Here is a 27,276-nt window from a genome sequence, read left to right on the forward strand (position 1 = left end):
GCACACACACACAAAAAAGCTAACACTATTCTAGGCTGCATCAACAGAAGTATAATGTCAAAATCAAGGGAAGTAATAGTACCACTCTATTCTGCCTTGGTCAGACCACACCTGGAATACTGTGTCCAATTCTAGGCACCAAAATTTAAGAAAGATGTTGACAAGCTCGAACGTGTGTAGAGGAGGACAACCAAGATGATCAAGGGTCTGGAAACTAAACATTATGAGGAGAACTTGAAGGAGAAGGGTATGTTTAGCCTGGAAAGAGGAGACTGAGAGGAGATATGATAGCCATCTTCAAATATTTTAAAGAATAACACATGGAAGAGGGAGTGTGCTTGTTTTCTCCTACTCTGGAGGGTAGGACTCGAACCAATAGCTTCAAGTTAGAATAAATGAGATTTTGACTAAACATTCGAAAAAGCTTTCCAACAGTAAGAGCTGTTCAGCAGTGGAACAGACTCCCACGAAAGGTGGTGGATTCTCCTTCCTTGGAGGTTTATAAGCGGAGGTTGGATGGCCATCTGTCATGGATGCTTTAGCTGAGATTCCTGCATTGCAGGGGGTTGGACTAGATGACCCTTATATCCCTTCCAACTCAAATTCTATGATTCTATTAAAAAGATTGGACATATTAGGGAGCAGGAGTGATTGAACAAATTAAATTTTCTTTTGTTTGGCCTTTGTTAATTGTCTGCAGCAGTTTCAGGCAAAAAACATAGGTTAGAAATGTTTCCATAAGAAAAAATGGAAATCATCAGCTTGTTATGAAATGCTCACCTGACAAACAATTTGCTGGGAACGCATTTTGTTCCGATAGCGGGACCTGCTTGTATTCATTATCTCTCCCCACCCCTTTTAAATAAAATTTCAGGAACTGATGTATTAGATATAATTATTCTTCATGATTTCAAGATACATCTGCTATGTATTAAGAAATAAAGTATAATACTCCATGCTATGTATTAAGAAATAAAGTATAATATTCCAAGCAAGCACCTAACAACTTTCTAACTAAAAATACCTACTAAAAATTTAAAATCTAGTAATTAAAAAGGGACTCAAGTTTGCATCTTTTTTAAAAGTCCCATTTTGTTCAAAAGTATGCTCATCGTTTTATACTGCCAATCTTTAAACAATTATTTTAAACATTCCTTTATACATTTGTTTTAACGCTGTGTGTGAAAAGCAAGTATCAGCTAGATTAGCAGCATTTTAATCTATAGCCAGGTGCATATAGCAGAACAAGTATTAATATTCACTTTAGGGAGAAACGAAAAGCTCTCCTCTGTATGTAAAAGCCAGATAAATTGGTAACAAACAATTCTTAACCCCACAAAGCTGATTGCACATATCATTATCAAAGACACCTCATTCCAAAACATAGTTATTGAGTTTTGTAGAAACAGTGCCCAGAAAAGCAACTTCCTGGTAACCAACATTAGAATTTAGATGCCTTGGTAGTAAGTACTCTTGGTATTCTAACAAATCTCCCAATAAAAAATTCACTTTACTCAACTGTTTCTTCTTCTCTTCCCCCCACCCTCCGGTCTACTATTTGGCAATTTCTTCCATTGCAGAATTTAGGTATTAGGAAACCATATGGTAGGGCTGGGCGATATCTGGTTTTCAACACTGTGATCTATCATTAGCTAAACACGGCAATATACTGATATATCACAATGTCTGAAATAAGGATGGAGCTATGTAGAGACAATGGCTGGCTTCATGATTTTTCCCACATTGTGATTTTTCCAGCAGCTGCTCTTGTGATTCGCTTCCTCCTGCAGGAGACAGCAGAAAGCCAAGCCAGCAGAGTTAAGAGAGGCTGCAGGAATGAAGAGAAGCAGTGGCGGGTTTTACGGTTTTTCGCACATTGTTATTTTGGTATAGTGCACACGCATGCACACATCATGATTCACAATATATTGCCAGGTCAAAAATTATGAAACCATTATTACGATATGGACTTCAAACCTGTTTTGCATGATGTTTTGATATATCGCCCAGCCCTATCGTATGGCCTACGAAACTAAAAGCTTTTGACTACAGCAATACTTTAACATTGAACTTCAATGTCATATATGCATATATGCACGTTTAATTTAACATGTGACTGAACACCCCCAAACAATGCCAATAAAATCCCAATGACAGGAATGGGTGGGTGGGTGTTTTTTAAAAAACCCAGTCATTCATTATATTAATGCCACCAGATATTCACTTTTAAATTTAAAAGTGAATCTTTCTGGATACAACAGAACGGATTTCTTCAAAAGCATGGCTCTACTTTCTAATCAGGTTTTCTTAAGAATGAATGATCAAACCAATTCAAAAATATTCAATACCCAAAACAAAGATTTGTGTCACAATGCCAGCTAAACGGTATTTCTTATTCCTACAGGTAGCCATAATTATCAAATTGTGTTAAAGTTACACAAAATCTGCATTTTACATGGAAACTTAAAACAGACAGTGCTGCAATGCATTTATAACACACCCTATGCAAGGTGTGTGAATTATCACTATTTTCTTAGTTTCTTTTCATTTCTGGATTTGGGGGTTTGTTTTCTGGCCCCTCGTTCAAACTTGCGGGAAGCCTGTGAGCGAGTCTTTACAAGGCAGGCACTTCTGGTTTTTACAACCTGCTTGCTGTTCCGTTGCTCTTGTTTGCGCCCACGCCTAGGGTGTGTTATAATCTTTTTAAAGTCCTTACGGATGGAATCATACCTATTCTCAGGATCGTCGTCATCATCTTCCTCCTCTTCCATTGGTACAGTCTGCGATTTATTGTCTCCTTCGTCTCCTTGGGAAGGGGGAGGGGTAAAAGGAATATATTTGGCACAAGCAGAATAAACTTTTGTCACATCAAATGCTATATCATCAATCACCTGAATAGTGATCATCGTTTCTTACAATTACTAAATGCAACTCATCCTTTTCTAAGGACTGGTATATAAAATTAAGAATAATAAAAGTAATAATAAACAGAGGAAAAGAAAACTAATACCATTTTTGTAACATCCTTTGTAATGATCACTGCAGCTTACATGCACACAAAAATAGCTGCCAATTGTAGATTAACCAGATTCACTGTGTGTAATATACTGGTACTCTACAGATTTGGGTCAATTCGCACTCATCCAGAAAAACCAGCCCCTCCAATTACAAAGCACAGCGGTGCAAGAAACAGGAAGAACATAAAGAGGGTCCACCATTCTCAGCTTAGCTCCCTGCAGACTTGGCGGTGGGAGGAAGGAAAAGAAACAGTTAGAAGGGTAGGCAAGACCTCCCACTCTCTTACTCTTATAGGTGTGTCTTCTCTTTCTGCCCACCTCATCCCAATGTTTTCATTCTGATCTCCCCATTCACAATCTTTTAAACTAAAATTCATATGCTCTAGGAATAGCAAATATTATTTAAATGTCTATGGTAACTCCAAGTGAATACAGTGCCCCATGCCAATAGAAATTGAGCTATAACAAGCTACTGAGAAGCAAGGAGGAAGTATCAGCATAGTGCCACCCCTCTCTCGAAAGAAAATAACCAAATGAAGATGAAGCATGCTCAGTCATCACCATGCGCTACAGAATGTTGTCAGTTTGTAAGAGGAGGGTGAAAGGAAAGCAAATTGTCCTGCTTCTACTGCCTACAGCCCTGAGAGGAGCTGTAAGTCACCCATTTGAGAGGAAAGGGTGCTTGGCCAGAGCTGTGATTGGGAACGCTTGTTATGGAGTGAAGCGGTATTGCAACTTTCTATGCATGGCTATTCTGTGCCTAAGGTGGAATTAGTTAGTACCCTGAATACTTCCCTCTTCCAAATTACCAAGAAACTGTCAACACACAATGCAAATAGCTGTTCCAATAATGACAAAATGAACTTTCAGTTTTAGAAAAGAGACGGTGCACCATCATCAGAAGCTGCACTGCAGTTAACTAGGACACATTTAAGTTTCCTACCTTCCATGTGTGTTGCACTGCTGTCCATTCCTCATTTACATATTTTCCTTCCTGTAACAGCACTCTAATCCTAGGCCGCTCTGACCAGAATCCATTTGCTTTTAAAAACCCCAAAACTTCAAACATCAACATTTTGCAGTACAAGTATCTAATAGATTTCTATTCACATGTTCTATCTAAAGCTATTATCCTTCAACATTTAAATCTAACAGTGCTCCTCTCTTCAAGTATTTCAGTTACATAAGGAACTATTATTATCATCATCATCAACTGAATTTATGTACCGCCCTATCCGGGGGTCTCAGGGTGATTCACAGAATAAAATCAAGATATAAAATCACAAAATACCTAATAAATCCAGGAGCACCCCCAAGCTATGAACCTGCTCCTTCAGAGGAAGTGTAACCCCGTCAAGAGCAGGCAACCTCCCACCCATCAGGTCTAGGGAACCACCCACTAACAGTGCCTCAGTCTTATCTGGATTGAGCTTCAGTCTGTTGGCTCTCATCCAGTACATTACCGAGGCAAGGCACTGGTCCAGAACTTCCACTGCCTCACCTGCAGATGTAAAGGGGAAATAGAGCTGAGTGTCATCAGCATACTGCTGACAACATACTCCAAACCTCCAGATAACCCCAACCAGTGGTTTCATGTAGATGTTAAACAACATGGGGGATAGGACTGAGCCCTAAGGAACTCCACATTGAATGTTCCAAGCGGCTGAAAAGTAACACCCTCTGGGAGCGACTATTCAAGTAGGACTGGAACCACCGCAAAGCGGTGTCACTCACCCCCCTGTTCGGAGAGTTGCTCCAGAAGGATACCATGGTTGATGGTATCGAAAGCTGCTGAGAAGGCAGGAACCATTAAAAGGGGCCTGTTTCCCTTGTCTCTCTCTAGACAGAGGTCATCATACAGGGCAACCAAGGCAGTTTCTGTGCCAAAACCAGGCCTAAACCCCAATTGAAATGGATCCAGAAAATCAGTTTCTTCCAAAGGCACCTGGATCTGCTCTGTGACTACTCGCTCCAGGACCTTGCCCAGGAAAGGGAGATTAGCAACTGGCCGGTAGTTAGTTAGGTTTTCCGAATCCAGGGAAGGTTTCTTAACGAGTGGTTTTGCCACTGCCTCCTCCAAACAGGCAGGGACCACCCCTTCTCGTAAAGAGGCACAGATCACCTCCCTGGCCCAGGCAGCTGTCCCCTCCCTGCTGAATTTTATCAGCCAACAGGGGCAAGGGTCTAGAGCCCAAGTGGTCGCCCTGACTGATCCAAGCACCTTGTCCAATCCTCGAGCCTTACTGACTCATTCAATACAACAGGACTAGACCAGGCATAGGCAAACTTGGCCCTCCAGATGTTTTGGGACTACAACTCCCATCATCCCTGACCAGCCTGGGATGATGGGAGTTGTAGTCCCCAAACATCTAGAGGGCCGAGCTTGCCTATGCCCCAAACATCTAGAGGGCCGAGCTTGCCTATGCTCGGAAAACCCCATGATATCCATCTGCTACAACAACAGTCAAGGTCTTGGTGGATACAAGCAATTTTATCCTCAAAATGCTTTGCAAACAAATCACAGCAAGCTACAGTTGGTTCTATCACCTCCTTTGGGCCAGCCTGTAAAGGGCCCCATACAACCCACAAAAGCTCTGCCGGATGACATGATGAGGATGCAATGGAGGCAGAAAAGGATGCCTTCTTCGCTGTCTTCACTGCCACTAGGTAGGCTTGATAATGAGCCCTTACCAGTGTTCGGTTGCATTCATTCAGATCTTTCCTCCACTTGCATTCAAGCTGTCTCCCAGCTTTTTTCCTCGCTCTAAGCTCTGGTGTATACCAGGGGGCCAATCCTCCTAAAGGTTGATCAAACTTTAAACAAACCACACTGGGCTATACCACATCTGCTTTCTAGCCCTGATAAATTCAATCACCCAGGAATCAATTACCCAGAAACTACCAGGAATGTTTATAAATCTGAACAGCATCATATAAGTGCTCATCTTTCATACTACAGCAAAATTCAGCTTAACTGTGACTATCTTCTTGAGTATTTGAAAATTATAAACTGTGGACAACAGGATGGTATGAGAAAACTTTAGTTTACTCAGTTTTAGAGAGAATAAAGGGAGGGGGGATCCAAAGGGGATACTCATGGTATATCCAATCAATGAACTGGTGAACATTCAGATCTCAGCTATCACAGTTCTTTACGCTCCTCTGTGAGACCTTCTGAGGTGACATTCAATATAGTAAATGCAACTGGACTCACAGCACAACTAGACACAAGCCTAGTCAGAAGTCAGTCCCATTTTCTTCCATGCAGTTTATTCCTAAATGTGTATAGGATTGAAACCTTGGTATTCACCTTATCCCAGAGACAGGAAACCTGTAGTTTCCAGTGTTGTTGTACTCTAGCTCCTATCTGCCCCATGTAGTATGGCCAATGGCCAGGAATGATGTGATCTGGAGATAACACTAAGGCAAGAGCCACAGGTTCCCCATCTGTAACCTACTGTCCTGGTTCCTACTGTATATACTTAAAACTGCTGGACTGAATTTCACAACTGAAGTTATAATGGAAGTGCATGTTGAATTATTATTGTTACACCATGAACCTAGGGATGCAATTCTAGGTGACTTGTAGCAGTAAGACAAATTCACAACTCCATAGGTCAAGTACTTCTTTACATTGCACATAATTAACCTTTGGAATTCACCTCCACAAGATGTCTGGATATCTCTATCTTAGAAGACCACAGGAGAGAATTAGACAAATTCATGGAGGAGAAGGCTACCAATGGATATCAGTTTCTGGGGAACAGCAGGAGAGGGCTCTTACGCATGTCCTGTTTGTCAGCTCCCCAGGACTTGGGCACTATAGGAAACAGGACAGTGCTATAGAAATCAATTTGAGTGCTATAGAAATCATCAACATTTCAGCATTTTTTGAACATCATTTAAAAACTAAAATGGGGTTTTGATACATGATTAAGTATCAACTAAAAAATGGAAATTCACATCTTAAACTGCAAAACCCATACACGCACCATACTAGTAAAGATTTCCAACTACATTCAAACTTTAAGGAACTTGTTTTGTTTTATCAGAGAAGTGCTATGATTTCTAAATTATGCTAAAAGGATGCAAACACTTTTTTGTATTAATAACAAAAAAAAATAGATTTAAAACTTTTGCACACCTGAAGACTGACAAAATCCAATTGTTGCTGGTGCCAATAAACTTTCTGTCACGGGCTTAATTTTCTGTTCATCACTGCTTGCCTCGCCTGCTGAATTCAGGTCCTCGTTTTCAGCTTCATTGGATGATGATGGTGATGTGGTAGAGGAATTGAGGGTTTCATTCTTTGCCTTTTTAACATTAATATTCCCTCTCTCTTTACGATTACTCTTGGAATTTCCCTTAGTGACTGCCCCTCTTTTTTTCCCCTTTTTCTCCTCATACAAGTCTTCCTCAGAAGAGGAAAGCAAGTCACCTCTAACTTGTTTGGAATTTCTTCTTTTGGGGCTTACTTTTTTCTTTTCTTTAGCATTGTTTCGTTTTACATTTAAATTATCTTCTGAAGTATCACAGACCTGTTCATTTTTGGGAGACTTTGCAGTGTCTGAAGCATTACCCTGCAACTTCTTAGAAACCCTTTCTCTTGAGTTCTTTTTATTTTCAGCAGTACTTTGTTTCTTGCCTTTACTTCCAGAACAACTCTCTTTTTCAGGAGAAAGCTTCTCCATTTCAGAAGAGGAATCACCTTGTCCCCTTGTAGAAATTTTTCTCCGATTTCCACTTTCCTTTCCTTCTGTGCCTTTTTTAGCTTTATTTCTAGCATCATCTGATGATTCACCAGTTTGTTCTGGCTTTAGTGACAGTCCTATATCATCAGAAGAAACATCACGTCCTTCCTTTGCCAGTGGTTCGCTTATCTTGCCTGAAATGCTACTCTCTTTTTCTGGAGACATATTCTGTTTACCTTTGGAGGCTCTCCCTTTGAAATCCCTTGTTCGTCTCCCCTTCAAACCTAGCTCTTTACAAGATGCATCTTCCAAAGAATTGTCTAGCTTTGCTTTTCCTGGAGCAGAGACTTCAGCATCATCAACTTCATTACACACTTCACCCTTCTGCTTGGAATTTCTTTTTCCTTCTTTAATTGGTTCCTCTTCTGAAGAATCATTATCTTTCTTTGGTTCTTTTTTTGCAGCTTTTCTTGCAGACTCTGTTTTACTAAAATTCTCTCTCTCCAACTCAGAATCATTATTGGAAGAATCTGAACAGTTCTGGCGTTGTTTTTTCGCAGCTGCAACCAAATCCTGCTTTGCTTTTTCCTCTTTAGCATCGGAATCTGATCCAGAACTGGAACCTTTTCTTTTACGTTTTCCATTGTCCATCTTCACTGGCCGCCTCTTTAAAGCATTTAACACATCCTTGGGTGTTTCACTATTGCTGTCAGTATCTGAAGTACTGTGGCTGCTTGTGGTTGCAGCTTGCAGGACTGCAGGCACCTCATCAGAATCAGAGCTTTGGTCCATTGTGTCTGGTTTGTTTGTCTCAGAAAATGTGTTAGACTGAGGACTGTGAACTGTAGTAACAGGAGAGTCTGGCTTATCTTTTTTCCTTTTAGATGGTGTGGATTTTCTCCTTTGTTTTTCACTGTATGCATCATTGCTGTCCTCTTCTGAATTACATAGTAAGGTGTTTATGTCTGTTGGGCGTCTCAGAGGTGTAGTTTTAACACGTGGAGACCTTCTGAGATCATGATCTTCTACCAAAGGAGTAATTTTACTTTCAGGTGGACATTCAGTGCCATGATTTTCTTTCCCGTCTTCGAGCTCATCGCCCTTTTCTGGCTTTCCATCTGGATCTTCAGCTTTTACAGAAGAACTAGAGAGGGAAACTGGAGTCAGTTTCACAACCAATGTTTTTGTTACTTTTGTTGTTGGTATCAATTTCATTCCTTTCCTGCTGTCTTTAGATCTTGTATCTGCATTTACTGCCCCTTGCTCTGTTGCTCTACTTCCACTGCCCTGTTCACCGGCAGCTTTTTGTGCTTCCATACAAGATTCAAAAATATCTTCAGGAACTGATGAGGGAATTGATACAATATCCATATCTGTTGCCTCAGCTCTATTGGGTTCATACTGGAGATCAATTTTCACAGCTTTTTTATCTTTGCAGTTGGGTTTTTTGCTTCCTGATTGATCGATTATTGGTACATTTGGATCTGTATGTTCACTGACTTCTAATCCAACTTTATGCTCTTTTATTTCTTTCCCTTCTGTTTTCTTCTCTTCACCGGTATCCAAATTAATTGTAGTTTCACTATCCTTGGTGTTTTTTTGCTTGGTTTTAAAATCTAGAGACCGAATCTCAAAATTCAGATCTTCGTCCAATGCCATATGAGCCTTTTTTATGTCACTCAACACAGATTTAAAAGCCTTCAGCTGACGTAATTGCACCGTCGGGTTTATTTCAGAATTTTCAATTGCCTGCTTCAAAAAATTAACAAAACTAGCATTCATATTTGTTGTCGTTTCAACTAGTTTTTTTGTTTTTTTAAGCAGGACTTTTGGCACCATCAGTGCTTTGTAGGAATAGGTTAGAGCACCAGAATGTGGATGGTTTTGTTTCTTTTCTTCTCCATTACAACTTGAACTATTTTTCTTCGGAGAATATTTAAGCGTATTATCATATATTTTACCTTTGTCATTGTCAACTCTGATTCTCTTTTTATTTTGCTGTAATAATTGTTCTAAATTTTCAAACACACTATCACAGGCAGTAACCAAGTCCAGCAAAGGTTCTGGTTGGCAGATATAGCAATGCCATTGACTGTTTTCATCCAGTATGGTTGACAGTTCTTTTCGTCCTAAGTTTCGTAATATACATTTTTTGCAGAAGGCGTTATGGCAAAAGTCACAGCAAATTAAGTTTCCACCTTCAGCACACCATCTGAAATTAATAAAGTTTGAATATATTTTTTAAAAAATATGTTGGCATAAATTAGGAAAACTCTGTTACATAAGTATCTAAAGTCAGTTATTGGTCATCAAAAATATTTCTCAGAAGTGCAAATAGCTATGCTGGTATCAGAAAGATACAAGTATCCAGAGAAAACAAGAGAAATTTAGTGCTATTTTCACAAATACTGCTTTCAGGCAGAGCTAGTGACACATTTGCCTCAACACACATAATGTCCTGCACCGCTAAATCCACATCCTCCCCCCCCCCCTTAATTTAATTGCACCTGTGTTGTACATGCACAGTGGCAAGACAGCATGCAAGTTATTTAAGAAAAATCATAGATCATAGAATCAGAGTTGGAAGGGACCACGAGGATCATCCAGTCCAACCCCCTGCAGTGCAGGAATCTTTCATCCAAAAGGGGCTCAAAGTACACAGGAGCATGGAGAACTTGAATATAATTTTTTACTCCATACTAACTTTCCATTTCTTTCTGCACTTTAGAATTCAGCTATCCCCCACAGTCTAGGTGCCATCCAGTTGCCTTAGATTATAACTCCCATTCACCCAAGATAGCACAATCACTGGCTGGGGCTGATGGGAGTTCTAGTCCAAAACACACAGAGGGGCGGTACTTGGTTGGGAAAAGCTGACTTAACCAATTGGCTGGAATATACTTGTACTAGCAAGAAAAAAATGATATACAAAATGTTATATCATAACCACAGAAATGTTTTAATCAACTTTATACAATGCTATATACAATGTTACTTTAACATAACATTCATAATTTAGGTCACAAGCCAAAGGAGCACTTGAGACTTGGGCTTTTGACTTTTTTCTTTCAGCAAAGAAACCCCAGTATAACTACTCTGATATTTCATTCAGTTTCAAAACAGCTTGCCATGAGTTATGAGGGCAAAGTGCTGTTGAAGAAACTAAAGTCCAGAAATCACTTGCAGTGCAAGTAACAAGCTGCATGGTTCTTTATATCCGGACTATAAATACTGACAAGCACTTCAAGAAATGTACTCGCTAATACTGATCAATGTAGGCTCAAATATGCCCCTGTTCACTCTATAAAATTTTAGGATATTGAGGAATTTTTATACACCTACCTACACTGTTCATCAATTCCATCTGCATCACGGCTGATGTCATCACTCATATAATATTTGAAGCAAGTCTATGAAGAAAATAAATTTCTTCTTTCAAAAACCTTAACAATTTTGCAGACTATGTAATAATATACACTAAACATTATTATTGACCTCATACTGCTGTTAAAGTGAATAAACTTTGCACAATAGAAAGAAACTTCTTCATACTCAAGGCACTGCCAGGCAAAACTTATTCTTGATGTGCAGATTAAGGATACTGGTCACTGTACTCCATGTAAACTGTACTGGGGGGGTGTTATTCTGTCATTTGCCTTTTTGAAGGACTAAGCCTGAATGTTCTGAAATATTGGCTGATTTTTTTTCCTAGGGCTACATTTAATTGCTCTCATTCTCCTCAACTGGATGGCTGGGTTTTACAAAGAGCTCCACCACTACAGGAAAGGAGCAATGTAAACATTAATACATGTCCTTTTTGTAGAGAGGTGCAAAATAGATTTACTTTCATCCTACTAAAACACCAAGGAATAACTTTTGAATGGCATCTGGGCAACTTACTGGCTGACATGAACAAAATAATAATAGAAACACTTGCTAAATTTCTCTTTTCTGCTGCAAAGTTCTATAAAGATATTAATTTTATTGCATCTTAGTTTGCTTTTATACTTAGTTTATATAACATGTATTTTAACTCTTTGTATGTTACAAATTGTATGATTTTAGTGTTTTCATTTGTCTGTAAACATATTATAAAATTTGTTCCTGCTTGCCCATGGAGCGCCAAAGCATGGTTTATTGTTAAATGAATGCAAAAATAGCCTCCTCCCCCCCCATAATTAAGCCATCTCTCTAAAATACTATAGAACATGGAAAAGTAGAGAGCTAGCTTTTCTGCGGGGCTATCAAAATATCTAACACTTCATTTATACCCTGCCTTCTGATTTTAAAAATGTCTGAAGTGACTAAAAATGAAATCCACAATAGAACAATATGACAATGGATTGGAGAGTGGGACAGAGACAGGACCTGCATATCACAAGTATCTGGTGGAAGCAAGAAATGACACATATACATATACAGTGGTGCCCCGCAAGACGAAATTAATTCGTTCCGCAAGTTTTGTCGTCTAGCGAATTTTTCGTCTTGCGAATCACGAAATCCCATAGGAATGCATTGAAAATCAATTAATGCGTTCCTATGGTCAAAAAAAGTCCAAACAAAGCCAAATTTGGTACAACAACAGTTTATTAACTGCTCTTTAAAGTCACACATACTGTAAAGAGCAGTTCAAAAATTGAAGGGAAAATAAATTAACTTTATAAACAAAACATGTCTTTGTTTTTAGACAAAGCAAACAAAGTCACGAGACGTTTTCGTCTTGCGAAGCAAGCCCATAGGGAAATTCGTCTTGCGAGGCAAATCGAAAACGGAAAAACCTTTCGTCTAGCGAGTTTTTTGTCTTGCGAGACATTCGTCTTGCGAGGTACCACTGTACATATATATATATATATATATATATATATATGTCCTATGCACAGAGATGAATTCCTTTTTTCTTTCACTAATGCATCCAGATTGTGTCCAGATGTCATGCTAAAACATAGTTTAGCATGACAAGAATGAGCCATAGCAAGCCCCTGACATAACCGCAAGGGGGAATTCAGAACCGCTCACTTCTGGTTAAGCAAAAACCTTGCTAGGTCATCTGGATCCTAAACTGTGGTTACTGTTACGAGTAATTTGAATCAAACCATAGGTGATGAAATTGGCTTTTACAAAACATTTACAAAGTTTGTCAAACCATATAACATAGCAGACTGAGATTAAGGAAATGGAAGCTTCTGAATACCTCCTTGCAGTGAAGTGGAAGGGGCAGGTGCACATATCCAAGGATCATTGCAGTTCATCCTCATCATACTAACCAATGCATCTTCCATAGAGAAATCTGCCTCAGTGAAGGCTAGGATACCAATATTTTGAATGGGAAAGATACATAAGCTGCCCTCCTTGGACGCAGTGTCACCAAATGCAGTAACTTAAAACTTATCACTGAAATAAAAGACTGCCGTTCCCTTATGTGAGAGAAAGTAAATGGATGTATCTATCTACACACACTGTGGGAATGGAACCACCTGTCATCTGCCTCAATGAACCCTGTCTCTTGTGGGTAGCAGGTTTTGTTCTAAGCCTGAGTGAAAAAATTGAATTCTATATACACATAAGAGGGTATACACACACATCCAACATTTACATACCTTACATATAAGTACTTTTAATGTGGGATGTCTATAGATTGAATCCTTTTGAAAATGATTCACCTGCTGACCACAAGCTGTACAGCTCACAATACCATGTAGCCCTTCCTCTACAAAAAAAGTCAGAAGGACCATATCAATTTTTCTTCTACAAAAACCTCCTTTTTCCAACACAACTTAACTTGCATGTCATTGTTAGAAGGACTCTGAGTGTCACTACTTCTGCAATATCACCAATTGCAGAGGTATCTTTAAAAGGCTAAAGAAAACTGTTGTAACCAGTTAAGAATTATTTTCTTCCCCCTGAAGCATTGGATTCACACATAAATATTAAATTAGCTTTTTATGAAATGGCGCAACCTAAATAATCAGTAAAAAATCTTAAAGATTGACTTCACAGATTGCAATCCTGCATTCAGTTTTGCTAGAGATTTAACAACTGCATTGGGAATTTGATTGTTCAACAGGGTGCAGAATTGCAGTCTACGTTGTGAGCATAAAAATAACATTTAATTCACCCAAGAGCACAAATTTATGAAAGCTTTTAACATTATTCACATTTCAAATGAGGAAAGACTAAAGAAGAAAATAGAGGGGGAAATGTTGTATTAAAATTATTTTAAAAACCAAGCAAAAACACCTAAAGAAAAATATTTCCCCTGAACAATTGCTGTAACCTGCTAAGCTGACTCCTTTCCATCCAACGCACAATAACATACCCTTCATCCCACCTCCCATTTATCTTCTTTCTGCTTCACTATCTCCCTAATCATCCGACTGATATTAGGATTTTCTGTAATTCACAAAAGGGGCTCCTCTTTTCTGTTTGCTGCTTTTCAAAAACTAATTTTGGTTATAATTCTTCTGCAATCCTATTATGATGTAATATTAATAACATATTACTATATTATTCTTAAAGATACTGAAAAATCTTTTAAGTATTTATTGCAGCTTTAAAAAAATCATCAGTTTTGGCATCCAAAAATAAAGTTGCACATTACAGGAGGCAAATTCTGCAAAGAACTCCTCATCTAAATGTGTCTCACACTCTGTTCTTCTCTCACTATAATAAATTTATAATTTGAAATAAATTGCTAATGTAATGCTGAGCTAATGCAAGAGCCCCCAAACCTGATGGGGCTATCAATGGTCCCTTGATCTTTCTTCCCATCAACTCAGCCTTACTCCTTGCTCCCAAATTCCTTTAAGGGCACAGCTGCCCTTGCACTTCTGGTGAAACTATTCTAGAATTCATTGATGCCTAGGAACACAAGAATTGCTGCACTAGGTCAGGCCAAGGGTCCCATCTCATTATCAAGCAGTCTGTTTACTACAGTGGTCAATCCAGTGTCTCTAGAAAGCTCACAAGCATCAAGAATGCAGAGGTAATTCAGACTTTTTAATAATGATAATAGAATGATTTAAATGCATCATTGAACTTAATTCAAGTGCATTTACCTCCACGCTTCTTTTGAGCTTCAGGTTTCGTTCTAGAAGTATTTCTGTTCCTAAATTCAGGTCCTTTAAAGTCATCTTTGTCTTCATTACGTACTGGCTCTGGCTGTACAACAATTGTACCTAAGATGACAATTTAAAAATTACACCAAATTATTAAATGCAGAATTGTAATATAAAAGTCTAGCAGGGTTTTCCTATACTCTTACTGAAAGGATGACCAACTCATCTAACACAAAAGGCATCAAAGTTATACAGTACATGTGGCTCACATAGTGTTGGGCATACAAATATGGAGATTAACATACTATATACAAAGCCTAAAAGAGAAATTGCATTCATTCATGTTCCATAGCTATCACACAGAACTTTAGCATAGTTCTGGCAAGACCATCAGAGGACCAGGAAAAAAATAGTTATGGGTTATATTAAGCCTCAGGCCACTAGCCGTCTATCCCTACTCTTATAAACAGGCGGCGATGCTTCTATTAGTCCTCATTCCTTTCACCCCATATCTTATGCTGAAAGTAGACTACATTGCCATGTTCCCCTTACCCTCACTCCCATGAAATAGCCAGGAACATTAATAGCTGTCATAATATTAGACCATTTGAAATTAAGGTTGCAACTATTTGTCATACGTGCACTGCAGAAACCAATCACAGCAACTACAAGTGGTCTTCCCTCTCTCAAAATACATTCAGTAATACAAAGCATGGACTATGCCCTTTCTGGGCTGTTTTACCGGCTGCCACTCGAGACAATGGGGAAAATCAAAACAGAATGGCATGTGTTTTACCAGAGGATGTTAGTGGTGGTGATACATGACTCTCTACTGAGGATAGAGACAGAAAGCAACAAGATGTCCTGGGAGGTGTGCTGTTTTTCAGGTGCAAAGATTCACAAAGTTGCCAGGTCTTATAAAGTCCACTGACCACAGCCCCTTCCTTATGAGTCATGCAAGTACAAACAATTCTGTCAGTCACAGCTTTCAATGTATAGCAAAGGACTCTGGCTGGGAAATTGAAGGGCCTTGGGGCACAGGTGTTTTTTTCATCATTTCTTCCTGTTGGAAGGTCATGGCCCAGGGAGAGGAAAATAATGAGGTAGACCGCTGACTGTGCTGGTGGTGTCATCAGGAAAGGTTAGGCATAGGCATCTTAAGACCATGTTCTCCATTTCCTTGAGGAAGGACTTCTGGCAAGAGAGGAGTTGCACCTCAAAGTAGTTGGAAATTTGTTGGCTGACAGTCTCAAAAACCTGATAGGTAGCCGTGTTGGTCTGCCATAGTCAAAACAAAAAAAATCCTTCCAGTAGCACCTTAAAGACCAACTAAGTTAGTTCTTGGTATGAGCTTTCGTGTGCAAGCACACTTGCACAGGTACAGACTGACATCTTCTTTCTTACTAAATGCAAGAACCTGGACATTATACCCAAGGGTCTTAGAATTAAGAACCCTCTACAATCCACGTATCCCACTGAATATGCAAGAAAACTATGCAACACTTTCAGTATCTGAAGAAGTGTGCTTGCACACGAAAGCTCATACCAAGAACTAACTTAGTTGGTCTTTAAGGTGCTACTGGAAGGAATTTTTTTGTTTTTTCAAAAACCTGACTAACAGAACTTTAAATTAAATCCTGAAGGAGAGGGAGACAATATTAGAGATGACTAGGGAACAAATGGTACTGGGGATAATAGCTTCACTGATGCATAGGAAACTGAGGCAGTGCTACAGAAAGCTGCTAAAGGGTAGAAAACTACAAGAAGGAAGCAGGTGGAGGAATTAACTCATGGTTTAAGTTATCTCGATACCAATGCACAGAGTATGGGAAACAGGCAAGAAAAATTTGAGCTCTTTATGCAGGATGTCAAATATGACCTAATAGGCATTACTGAAACTTGGTGGGATGAGACTCATGACTGGAATGTAGAAACTGAGGGGTATAACCGATTCAAAAGAAACAGACTAAACCTGGGGTTGTCAACCTGGTCCTTACTGCCCACAAGTGGGCATTTCAGAATTCTAGGTGGGTGGTAAGGGGTTCTACGGCACAAGCTGAATCCTTCTTCCCTAGAGCACTGGTGGGCGGTAAGGAAATTTTACCATCAAGAAAGATGCATTAGTGGGCGCTGGGAATAAAAAAGTTGACTACCCCCAAACTAAACAAAAAGGGAGGAGAAGCAATATATGTAAAAGATGATCTCTTCACAAGTATATACCATTACCTGGAGCATGGAAGGCAGATTGATATATGGGTAAAAATGTACAAGAGTGAAACAAGAGTGACCTATTTGCCTTCCTACAGCAGATTGCAAAACATTCAAAAAAAGTGAGATAAACGCTAGAAAGAATGGGAGACTTCTCCTGCCCTGGGGGGCGGGGTAGGACTCAACCCCAACAGCTTCAAGTTATAAGAAAAGAGATTCTGAGTAAACATCCTGAGGAGAACTTTCTGATAGTAAGATCTGTTCAACAATGGAATGGATTCCCTGTGAATCATAGAATTGTCAAGTTAAGGGACCCTGTGGATTATCTAGCCGAATTCCCTCCAATGCAGGAATCTCAACTAAAGCATCACTGACAGATAACCATCCAACCTCTGCTAAGAAACCTCCAATGAAGGAGAATCCACCACATCCTATGAGACATGAGAAATAAACATGAGGCTGCTCTTTTAAGCAGCAGCACTCAGCAATATCACAACATCCATTCCTAGTCCAATGATGGTGGTTCCCAATTAGCTAAGTATAGCAGACCCCTCCCCTTCTTTTTCAAAAGCCCACCCCCTACTTTTGGAAATCATGGTGTCACATGACCCACACAAGATGCCACCCCCCGTCAAAAAAGCAGGCTGTCCCGGACAGTTGATGTGTATGTGCCATGAACCACCAATTGGGAACCATTAGTCTAGGATTTTGCAAATAATTATTTGCCCCACTTCCAACACAGTTATCATAGAAAAACATCCTACAGATGTTGCTGGGCTCCAGGATTCATATTCTCACCATCCCTGACTATGGGCCATGCTACCTGGGGCTGACAGAAGCTGGAATCCAACAATGTCTGGTGGCTACACACTAGCCACCCCTAACTTGAAGAAACAAAGTAAAGCAGAGAGGGAAAACATGTTTTACATAATGAGGGATTCGATATTTTGTTGCTCTGAAGCTTTAAGAAAATTCCCAGGGATGAGTTCTTGACAAAAGGAACAAAAATAATTTCCAGTTTTATCCCCGTTTCACTGAAATTACAGGTTTCAATGCTTCTAGGTAGCATGTACAGGCAGTATCCTAGCTAAATTTTAATATACACAGTATGCTGTTAGAATATTTCATAATTTATGGAATAAGTTACCTTTAGGCAAGCTTTTCATATCAACTTCATTTTCGGAGTTTTCATTTGAAACATCTTGATTTGTGGTTTCATCTAAGGTCTGTTCATCATCTGAGCCAACATACTTTGTTACAACTGTTGGTTTCCTGCATGAGCAGCAGACACATATATTTATACTACAACCAGTACATGTGAAGCCAAATTATCTCCACTATTTATCAAAACATTCTTTTAGACAACAGAATCTAGTGAATAGTATTATATAGATAGGCAATATAATGGCCAATAAAACTGAGCTGTAAGATGTGCAGATTACAAACACTGAAAATATAATGCCAAATTTACATAATGCTGTATTAATTACCCATTACTATTTTTATTAGTACGTGTACTGCTTATATGCCAAAGTGGCTTATTACTAAGAAAGTCATATTTGACCCATTTTTGAAAGCTTAAAGGCTGACTGAATTACATTAGAAAAAGAAAACAAGAAATACCGCTATCTATACCTTCATTTATTAGTTCATTCATTCATTCAATTTATATACCACCTGGAGTAGGCTTAAGCAAACTTGGCCCTACAGATGTTTTGAGACTACAATTCCCATCATCCCTGACCACTGGTCCTGTTAAATAGGGATGATGGGGGTTGCCCCAAAACATCTGGAGGGCCGAGTTTGCCTATGCCTGACCTGGAGTATTAATTCCGTATTTGTAGTGAATCTATTAAATATTTAGGTATGCCTATACCAAAATATATAACTCAATTAAAGGTAACAGTAAAGGGACCCCTGACGGTTAAGTCCAGTCGTGACCGACTCTGGGGTTGCGGTGCTCATCTTGCTTTATTGGCCGAGGGAGCCGGCGTACGGCTTCCAGGTCATGTGGCTAGCATAACTAAGCTGCTTCTGGTGAACCAGAGCAACGCACGGAAACACCGTTTACCCTCCTACCGGAGAAGTACCTATTTATCTACTTTCACTTTGGCGTGCTTTCAAACTGCTAGGTGGGCAGGAGCAAGGACTGAGCAACCGGAGCTTACCCCATTGTGGGGATTTGAAACGCCAACCTTCTGATCGGCAAGCCTTAGGCTCTGTGATTTAGACCACAGTGCCACCCGCGTCCCTTATAACTCAATTAGTAATATACAATTTAAATAAAATATAAAGAGAGGTTTCTTCAGATATTGATAGATGGGAATCATTAAACTTTACTCCTTTGGGGAAGGTGACTGCTCTCAAAATGAACATTATTCCCAGATTAATTTATATTCTAATCCTAGTTCATCTATCTGGAAAGTATTTTCAGAAAATAAAAAAAATTCTAGGAAGAGAATTTGTAATTTGCAATTACAAATTAAGGGGGAACGATTCAGGATTCTGAATCTGGAGCTATATTATCATGCATATTTATTGTCAAGTATTAAATGATGAAAGCCAACAATTGGTGTTACAGTGGTACCTCGGGTTACATACGCTTCAGGTTACATATGCTTCAGGTTACAGACTCTGCTAACCCAGAAATAGTGCTTCAGGTTAAGAACTTTGCTTCAGGTTGAGAACAGAAATCATGCTCCGGCAGCGTGAGGCCGCATTAGCTAAAGTGGTGCTTCAGGTTAAGAACAGTTTCAGATTAAGTACAGACCTCTGGAACGAATTACGTACTTAACCCAAAGTACCACTGTATTTTTCCAATTTGGACAACTTTGGAATATACACATATAGCACTTTTGTTTGGATAAACAGTATGAGGATCAAAATACATTAGAACTCTGGTATCTCTCGAAATAATTAAGAGTGGTATCTTGGTTCTCGAACTTAATCTGTTCCGGCAGTATGTTTGACTCCCAAAACCGTTTGAAAACCAAGGCGTGGCTTCCGATTGACTGCAGGAGCTTCCTGCACTCAAGGGCAAGCCACATCAAACATTTGGCTTCTGAAAAACGTTCACAAACCAGAAAACTTACTTCAGGGTTTGCAGCGTTTGGGAGCCAAAATGTACAAGTACCAAGGCATTCGAGAACCAAGGCATGACTGTATGTCTGTTAGAAAGTTATGGAATGTGATGCCTAATAAAAACAACTTGACCCCTTTTCCCACAGTAAATTGACTTTATGGAGAAAGCCATCAAAAATTAAGAGAAATATGGTGATAAGGGAAATTGGATGGATGTGGATGTATTGACTTTGGATCAACTGAAATATGACAATGAATTTTTACATTGTGTTATGAAATAAATATCAGCTATCGGATGTAATCCAATGGCAATATTTACAACTACAATTTACAATTACAACTACAACATTTTTTAACAATTATGTTTGGACCAGCATTTTCAGCTTCTGAGACACCTGAGATACTAAAAAAACTGGTTAAATCCTTTAGAACTAAAAAACCCATGATTACATTTTAAAGGTATTTGTTACAAATAAATCAATTTCATATGGAGATGTTAAGAAATGAATGGAATAAAGAATCGGAGGTTCCTATATTGCCTTGACAATGAGAGTGTTTTAACTTCTATAGCAAGGGTGTCAATGAACCTTAAATCATTACTTACACAACTGAAAATAATATTTATAATTTACTGGTCTCCATTACGTTTGTATAGAAAAGGACTGTCTTGAGACAGCAGTATGTTGGAAATAATGCTTCTTTAAAACACACATTTTTACAATGTCCTATACTTACTATGTTTTGGAAAAAAGTGAATTATGTAAATATGTCTGTGCAAAAAAAGCTAAAATTTTCAGATGATAATGTTCTTTTGAACTACATACCTACTATATGGAATTTGACAACTGGACAACGTAATTGGATTCTCCGTGCCCTTACTATGGCCAAAAGACTGATATTGCTGCAATATTCAATATTCAGTTATCTAGGGCTCACATTCCATCATACAGGATCTTGGAAGCACCATTGGCAAACCTCCTTCAAAAGGCGGAGATTGCAAAGCTAGCCATACTTAGATTTTTCTTCACAAAGGGCGGCAAATATGTTCCAGCAGCCTTAAGGGTTTTCAACACAAAGCCCGTTTCCCAACTCCTGTATGCAGCAAATGTCTGGCATAATGGGGACCTGCCAAAGCTAGATGGCTTTCAGGCAAAATTTCTACAATCTCTGCTGCAGGTACCTAACTGCGTCCCCAACTCCGTACTTCTGTTAGAAGCTGGTGAATGCCCAATTTCAACTAAAGCGTGGTGGGCTGCCCTAAAACATTGGCTCAGGATTTCAGTTTAATCTAGGGAAGGGTTTGTACCAACACCTGACCAATGAGGAATTTGTCAGCAAATGGCAGAAAACCATGGCTAAAAAAGCCACCTCTATTGGTCTGTCTCCCCCCAATTGTATTACCTGGGTTATGAAGGCGCCCAAAAGATTTTAAAGCAAAGATTATGGGATAATGCACGCAGTGACTTGCGATCTTGATCACACGCAGTCTGTAGTCCGCTGGCAGTAGGAGTTCAATATGGGTATGTCTTTAAGTTAACATCTTACATAAAAAAACATGACAGTACCAAACTACCGAAGGCTTTTCACCAAAGCCAGACTAAATGTCTTTCCTTCTGCAGTGTTGGATGGCAGGTTGAGAGGAGTTCCCTACCAGGACAGACTTTGCTCGTGTGCTCAAGACATCCATTCCATAAAACATATTTTGTTGCATTGTGCAAAATATGAGCAGGCCAGGGCTGAACTGATACTACCCTTGCTGGTATCTTTCCCGGGAAAATCAGAGGCTCACTATGTCAGGTTCCTACTGGAAGACCGGACAAATGCTAGAACGTTAGCAGTGGCAAAGTTTTTATTGGTGGTTGGAAGAACAAATGAGCCCTATATTCTAAACAAAATGCTTGATTAACCTGGAGGTAGGCTGTATGAACTGTGTATTGATTTGTAATGATTTGTTGGGTCTCTGGACCATAATAAAGATTGATAAATATGTCTGTGCAAAAAAGCTAAAATTTTCAGATGATAATGTTCTTTTGAACTACATACCTACTATATGGAATTTGACAACTGGACAACATAATTGGATTCTCCATGCCCTTACTATGGCGAAAAGACTGATATTGCTGCACTGGAACGATAAATGTATGGCTCCACTTATTCAATGGATTGAAGCTGCCTACTGTTGCCACCTATGAGCAGATTGCTTATTGACGTAGACTTTGCATGGATATGTATAATGAAATTTGGAACTCATTTATACAAAATACAGTAGTTTTAAAATTGTGTTTGTTAACTGTTAACATTTGTTTTAGTAATATACAACACTTCTTTCTCTTTCTTCATTTTTTATATTAAAAAAATTCACTTTTTATGTTTTGTATTTAAGTTTTTAAAAATAAATAAGAATTTAAGGAGGGGTTATATACCACCCTTCTTCCAAGGATCACAGGGCAGGTTACAGTATAAAAACAGAAAAATATGCAACATAGTAACATGTACTATTTCTTAAAATGACCACCATGGATTCTAACAGACAGTGAATTGTTCCTTCAGACTCACTGTAGCAAGCAATTCAAACTGGTAAACAGAATATCAAACTAACCTTTTGGAACGTGATGAACATAATGATTTGGACTTTTCAGAAGAGCTGCTACCCTGAATATGAAAGGGAGAGGAAACACAAAATCGCAAGCCATATACAATTAAACATCCCTATGGATGCACATCAATTTATACATAACTTACTATGAAGTTTAAGGACAACTCTATCCTACTTTTATATATGTAAATGTAACTAACTGGGCTTGTGCTTTAAATATAAACTATAAAATGCAATGGGATTAAATAATTGTATAAAAGTAAACACTAGACTTCAAATCTCGATGATCTTACCAACTGCTTTCAGCCACATTAATTAATAAAGTATAGCAAGGGCAGGAAGGTTTGCACATCTGTAAATCTCATACAGGAAAGCACTGTCCATATGAACAATATAGTTTGCATGAATATTATGAACCACAGGCCAGACCATACAATCTTTCTAGGTTAAGTAATCCTAAAATCAATAAAATTATCATCCTCCACAAAATTAAAAGTCACAGTTGAGATGCTTAATGGGCACAAACAATTTTTTAAAATTATTTGTAAGAAGAAAATTGCCTCTGAAACAAAAAACCAGAAACCAATAGCTGGATCTCATAAAAATGAAAGAACTGAAAAAATACTGAATTTATATGCTGAATATAAGATAATTCCTCAAGTTTTCAAAATACAAAAAAATAAAACCAAGTTATTATTGTTGTGGTTCATTTGTTATCACTGGCTTATTAAAGCTGCACTATACATCCTGGGAATTTCCAAAAATATAAACAAAATCATTTCTAAATAGATGCTCTATACAAATTCACTCTTACACACCATGGAGAAAGTAACCTAAGCAACCTGAGCTCATATGAAATCAATCACCACTTTCCACAACTGTTTTTCATTATTATAAACTAAGTTACTAAATTGTTCTTACTTCTTCCCTGCAGTTTTCCATTGGAGTTGGAACTGGAGTTGGAATATTTTCCGTCATAGCAAATTTATCTGTAAGAAACGGATGGAATATGTTCACGCATAAAGATGGATAGTAATGATTCAAAATACACAAAACAGCAACAATGCATATAACTACACTGTAGGCAAAGTACTGTACTATCTTCCACAAACAACTCAAACTGATCCTGGCTGGGTTGTATTTATTTAGTACTAGATCAAATCATAAAGACACACTAAAAACCAAGGATTCTCTTCAGAAAATAAAATCAGATTGTCACAGAGTACCTTTAGAAAGTGACAACCAACAATGCAGGCCGATTCCCCATTTCCCTCTGGAAAAAGTGGGGGACAAGGGAGAGAAAGAGAAGAGTGTCAGCTACTATTGAACAAAGGGATACTTCTTCCCAAAGGTACACAACAGTACATGCTCCCCCCACTCAGTGTTTGAAACTCCCCTTGTTCTAGGTGCATTTTGCAACAGGGAATTTCATTAGTGTGAGCGGTTTCTGAGCTCTGGGTACAGTATTGCGCCTAAGATTTTATATTAAACCTGAAGAGTGGAAGGAAGACCTTTTTCTGCCTCCCCCCTTCCAACTACGCTCTGAAGACTAGAGAAGAGAATATTAGAGGGGTGGGCAAGTAAAAGACTAGACCATGTGAAAAATGAACACAATATTTTAGCTGCAGTTCATTCATTTTTAGCTTTCCATTCTTGTTATAAAAAAGTATGCCTAGACATTTCGTTCTTGCGGCCATAATCTAGGTTTAAGGTGCCATTTAGCTTCTGACTTTCATATATCAATTTCTAACACTTCCCCCACCCCTCCACATTTCCATGGCAACCACATTTTTTGCTTAGACAAAAATTAATCCATATTTGCAGTTTCTGGAAAAGAGTGATTCTCCAATGCAAAAACAGATGGTCATCATTTTTAGCACCAATATTTGCATAAAAATGTAAATCAGTCAGACTGTTATTGTTTACAGCCAAGGGCAATTTATAATGTAAATCAAAAAATAAACACAAGAATAAGATAAATCATTCAATTTTTCAGAACTGCAAATTATCAAAATTTAAAGTTATAAAGTTCTCCTGTGACCTTCCCAGACTCCAGTAAGCAGTCCTCCACCTGCAGGAAGGTAGTTCCAGGGGTTCCTGACTTTGTGCAATTTTGCCTTTGCACAGGGACCCAACTCTCATGAAAGTGGTGGGCCTATACCTGTACCTATAAAATCTAGCCTCAAAAATCCCAAGTGCAAACTACTAGACACTAGTAATCTAAAGAGATACTGAACATCAAGTAACCTGAAAACTGAAAGAATGAAGACAGAATAAAAAGAAAGCTGGAAGGCTGAAACACTTTCATCTACTTGAAATGATTGGTTTTTCTTCATATAACATGTTCAGTTTTGTTTTCATACATGAGCAGACCTTGTCACACAGACCTTGCCCATGTATGCAAGGATCCCTACTCTCTCAGATCTTAGTAGGTGGTTTATTTTACAGTAATTAGCATTAATCATTAGAATTCCCCAGATCTGATAATGTAGCAGTTATTTCTATGTTATTTTGCAACAGTTTCTGAATTTGCCACAAAACTCCTAGCAACATTCAACATAATACATGAGAACTAAGATTGGCATGGGCAGAAAGATAATACCGTATACTACTTAGAGCTGTGTAAGCAGAACTAATATAAAGAACTATGGAAACACTGAACATATTAAGGTAAGCATATCTGACATATTTATTAATAAAGTGAATGATTTAGTCATATTGGTGGCAAGATCAGCCAGAATGAGCAGTTTAGGATGCAGGCGATTCCTGGCTAAACCAGCACTAAGTCTTCAGCTCAGCCAAAGACACACCAGCATAATTTGCTCATCCTGATTCAGCCCAGCTTAGTTTAAGGCCCCAAAAGGTGTTCCAGGAGTGTAGCAATACTAGAAAGGAGGTGCTTAGGCTGGATCTGAAGCCTGTTCAGCTCAGTCATGTGACCTAGCAATACAGCCTATAACACTATTCTAAAGGCTTGTTTTCCATCCACCACGCTTAGGCACAGCAGGGGGTTGGATCTGGTGCAGATTAACTTATACAAACTGCACAAGGTTACTTCCTAAGTTACAGATGCCTAAACAATACATCAAAGAAGGTACAACTCACCTCTCAGAGTCATCAAGAACACAACAGCAGTAATTATTATTTCAGAACTAAATAGTTTTATTGAATGGCATGACAGAATGAACATACAAGGAGCACAGATCTGAACAGGTTTTAATTAGTAAGGCTGTTTTACCTATAGTTAATCTTGGAGGAGACTTTGCATCCTCAGATTCTTCTGATGAGTGAGCCAAAAAGTCATGAAGCTTCTGCACCAATGTAGTCAACTTGCTTTCACTGTTTTAAAAAAAAATGCACCATTTGAATGTTTGCCTTTTTGTAAATATTGTCACAGTGTGAAACAAGCTTTATTTCCATTATGACATGCAATCTCAAACTCTCTCAAAAATAGCAGTGTCCAGTTTTCGAGACATCTCTTGGGTTAAGAAACAAATATAAGCCTCAAGTGAAAGGGGGAGTGAAGGATGGGGGGAGAAACAAACTCATTCTGTTCTCCTGTCTTCCAAGGTCTACACACTTGACTGCTATGCATGTTCTATCTACCCTCCTTGGAATGTTCTATGCCCCGATGCCTGAGAAGCCTAATGACATTCTCATCAAACCATTTCAGGGTCAGGACTAGGCCTGGGTGATGTAGCGACTTATCACCCAGGACCAGTATGAGGAACAGACCACAATGAAAGCTTCACTCAGCAATATATCGCTGGCGAAACTGCCGCTGCTCCTAAGACCCTCCGCAGTTGGCTACTGTAGCTTGGTCCAACTTCAGGGAGAGAGGTGTGGGGTAGCCTGCCAACCCTGCATCGGCAAAGGCAACCTCAGAAAGGAGCCCTGAGGCAGGGACATTAGAGCTGACTCAGGAGGTGACCAGCAGGCTGGAGCCAACTGCATTGGCCCCAGCCCACCAGATGCTTGGATGAAAGTGCCTCAGCTCCCGCGATGAGAGCTAAAGCAGTTTCACCCCAAACACGATGTTTGGCTGAGGATACATTGCAATGTTGAAAACCTAACATTGCCCAGCCCTAGTCAGGACCAGTGTCAGAAACTCAAATGTATGAGCTAGGTGCCAAATGGCTCCTTAAGCCAGGGTTACTTTCACCAAAACGTAATGTCTAGTTGCCATTTTGAAGCCGGAAGGCTCAAAAGTTGTATCTTTCCATTCAACTTTTTGGTTCCTGAAATTCATTCTGATTGTACAGATAAAATATCATGGATAGAATTCCAAAGGATGTGTTGGTCTGTGGAAACCAGCAAAACCCAAGGATCCCAAGGCATGAACCTCCAGATAGTGGAGACATCAGGTACCATCCTGGTGCCCAGGAATCTTCAATTGGTCACAAGTGGCTGATAGCCATGTGCAAAATGCACCTGGTGCCTGGTTAATTTCCAAAGCTGGTCAGGACTAATTCTGACAAGTTAAATCAACAAAGAACAGTTCCATCCATGGACACTCCAAAAAGTATTCAACAAAATTTAACTAATGTACCCCTTTTGCATGCAATGTCTGCAAATATGAGCATATAACTGGGATGTGAAATTTCTGTGTGTGAAGAGCCCACCACATG

At 39.0% G+C, this 27,276-nt stretch overlaps 1 protein-coding gene across 7 annotated transcripts in view; it reads right to left on the reverse strand.

The window, feature by feature from the left end:
* ATRX (ATRX chromatin remodeler) overlaps nucleotides 1-27,276 on the reverse strand; it is a 99,713-nt gene that overhangs the window by 60,209 nt on the left and 12,228 nt on the right. For 3 of the 7 annotated variants that reach the window (XM_083484920.1, XM_083484919.1, XM_083484921.1), the window contains exons 2-10: nucleotides 25,887-25,987; nucleotides 23,570-23,637; nucleotides 22,652-22,704; nucleotides 18,119-18,243; nucleotides 14,764-14,883; nucleotides 13,306-13,415; nucleotides 11,051-11,118; nucleotides 7,162-9,920; nucleotides 2,731-2,806 (exon numbers count right to left, since the gene is read on the reverse strand). In XM_083484920.1, coding sequence (XP_083341046.1) covers nucleotides 2,731-2,806; nucleotides 7,162-9,920; nucleotides 11,051-11,118; nucleotides 13,306-13,415; nucleotides 14,764-14,883; nucleotides 18,119-18,243; nucleotides 22,652-22,704; nucleotides 23,570-23,637; nucleotides 25,887-25,987 — 3,480 coding nt within the window. The remainder of the gene's footprint in view (nucleotides 1-2,730; nucleotides 2,807-7,161; nucleotides 9,921-11,050; nucleotides 11,119-13,305; nucleotides 13,416-14,763; nucleotides 14,884-18,118; nucleotides 18,244-22,651; nucleotides 22,705-23,569; nucleotides 23,638-25,886; nucleotides 25,988-27,276) is intronic. The other 4 variants (XM_083484922.1, XM_083484923.1, XM_083484924.1 and 1 more) reach the window with 2 other exon arrangements.

Source organism: Podarcis liolepis (genome assembly GCF_965112155.1).
Source record: "Podarcis liolepis genome assembly, chromosome: Z".
Classification (NCBI taxonomy): Eukaryota; Metazoa; Chordata; class Lepidosauria; order Squamata; family Lacertidae; genus Podarcis; species Podarcis liolepis.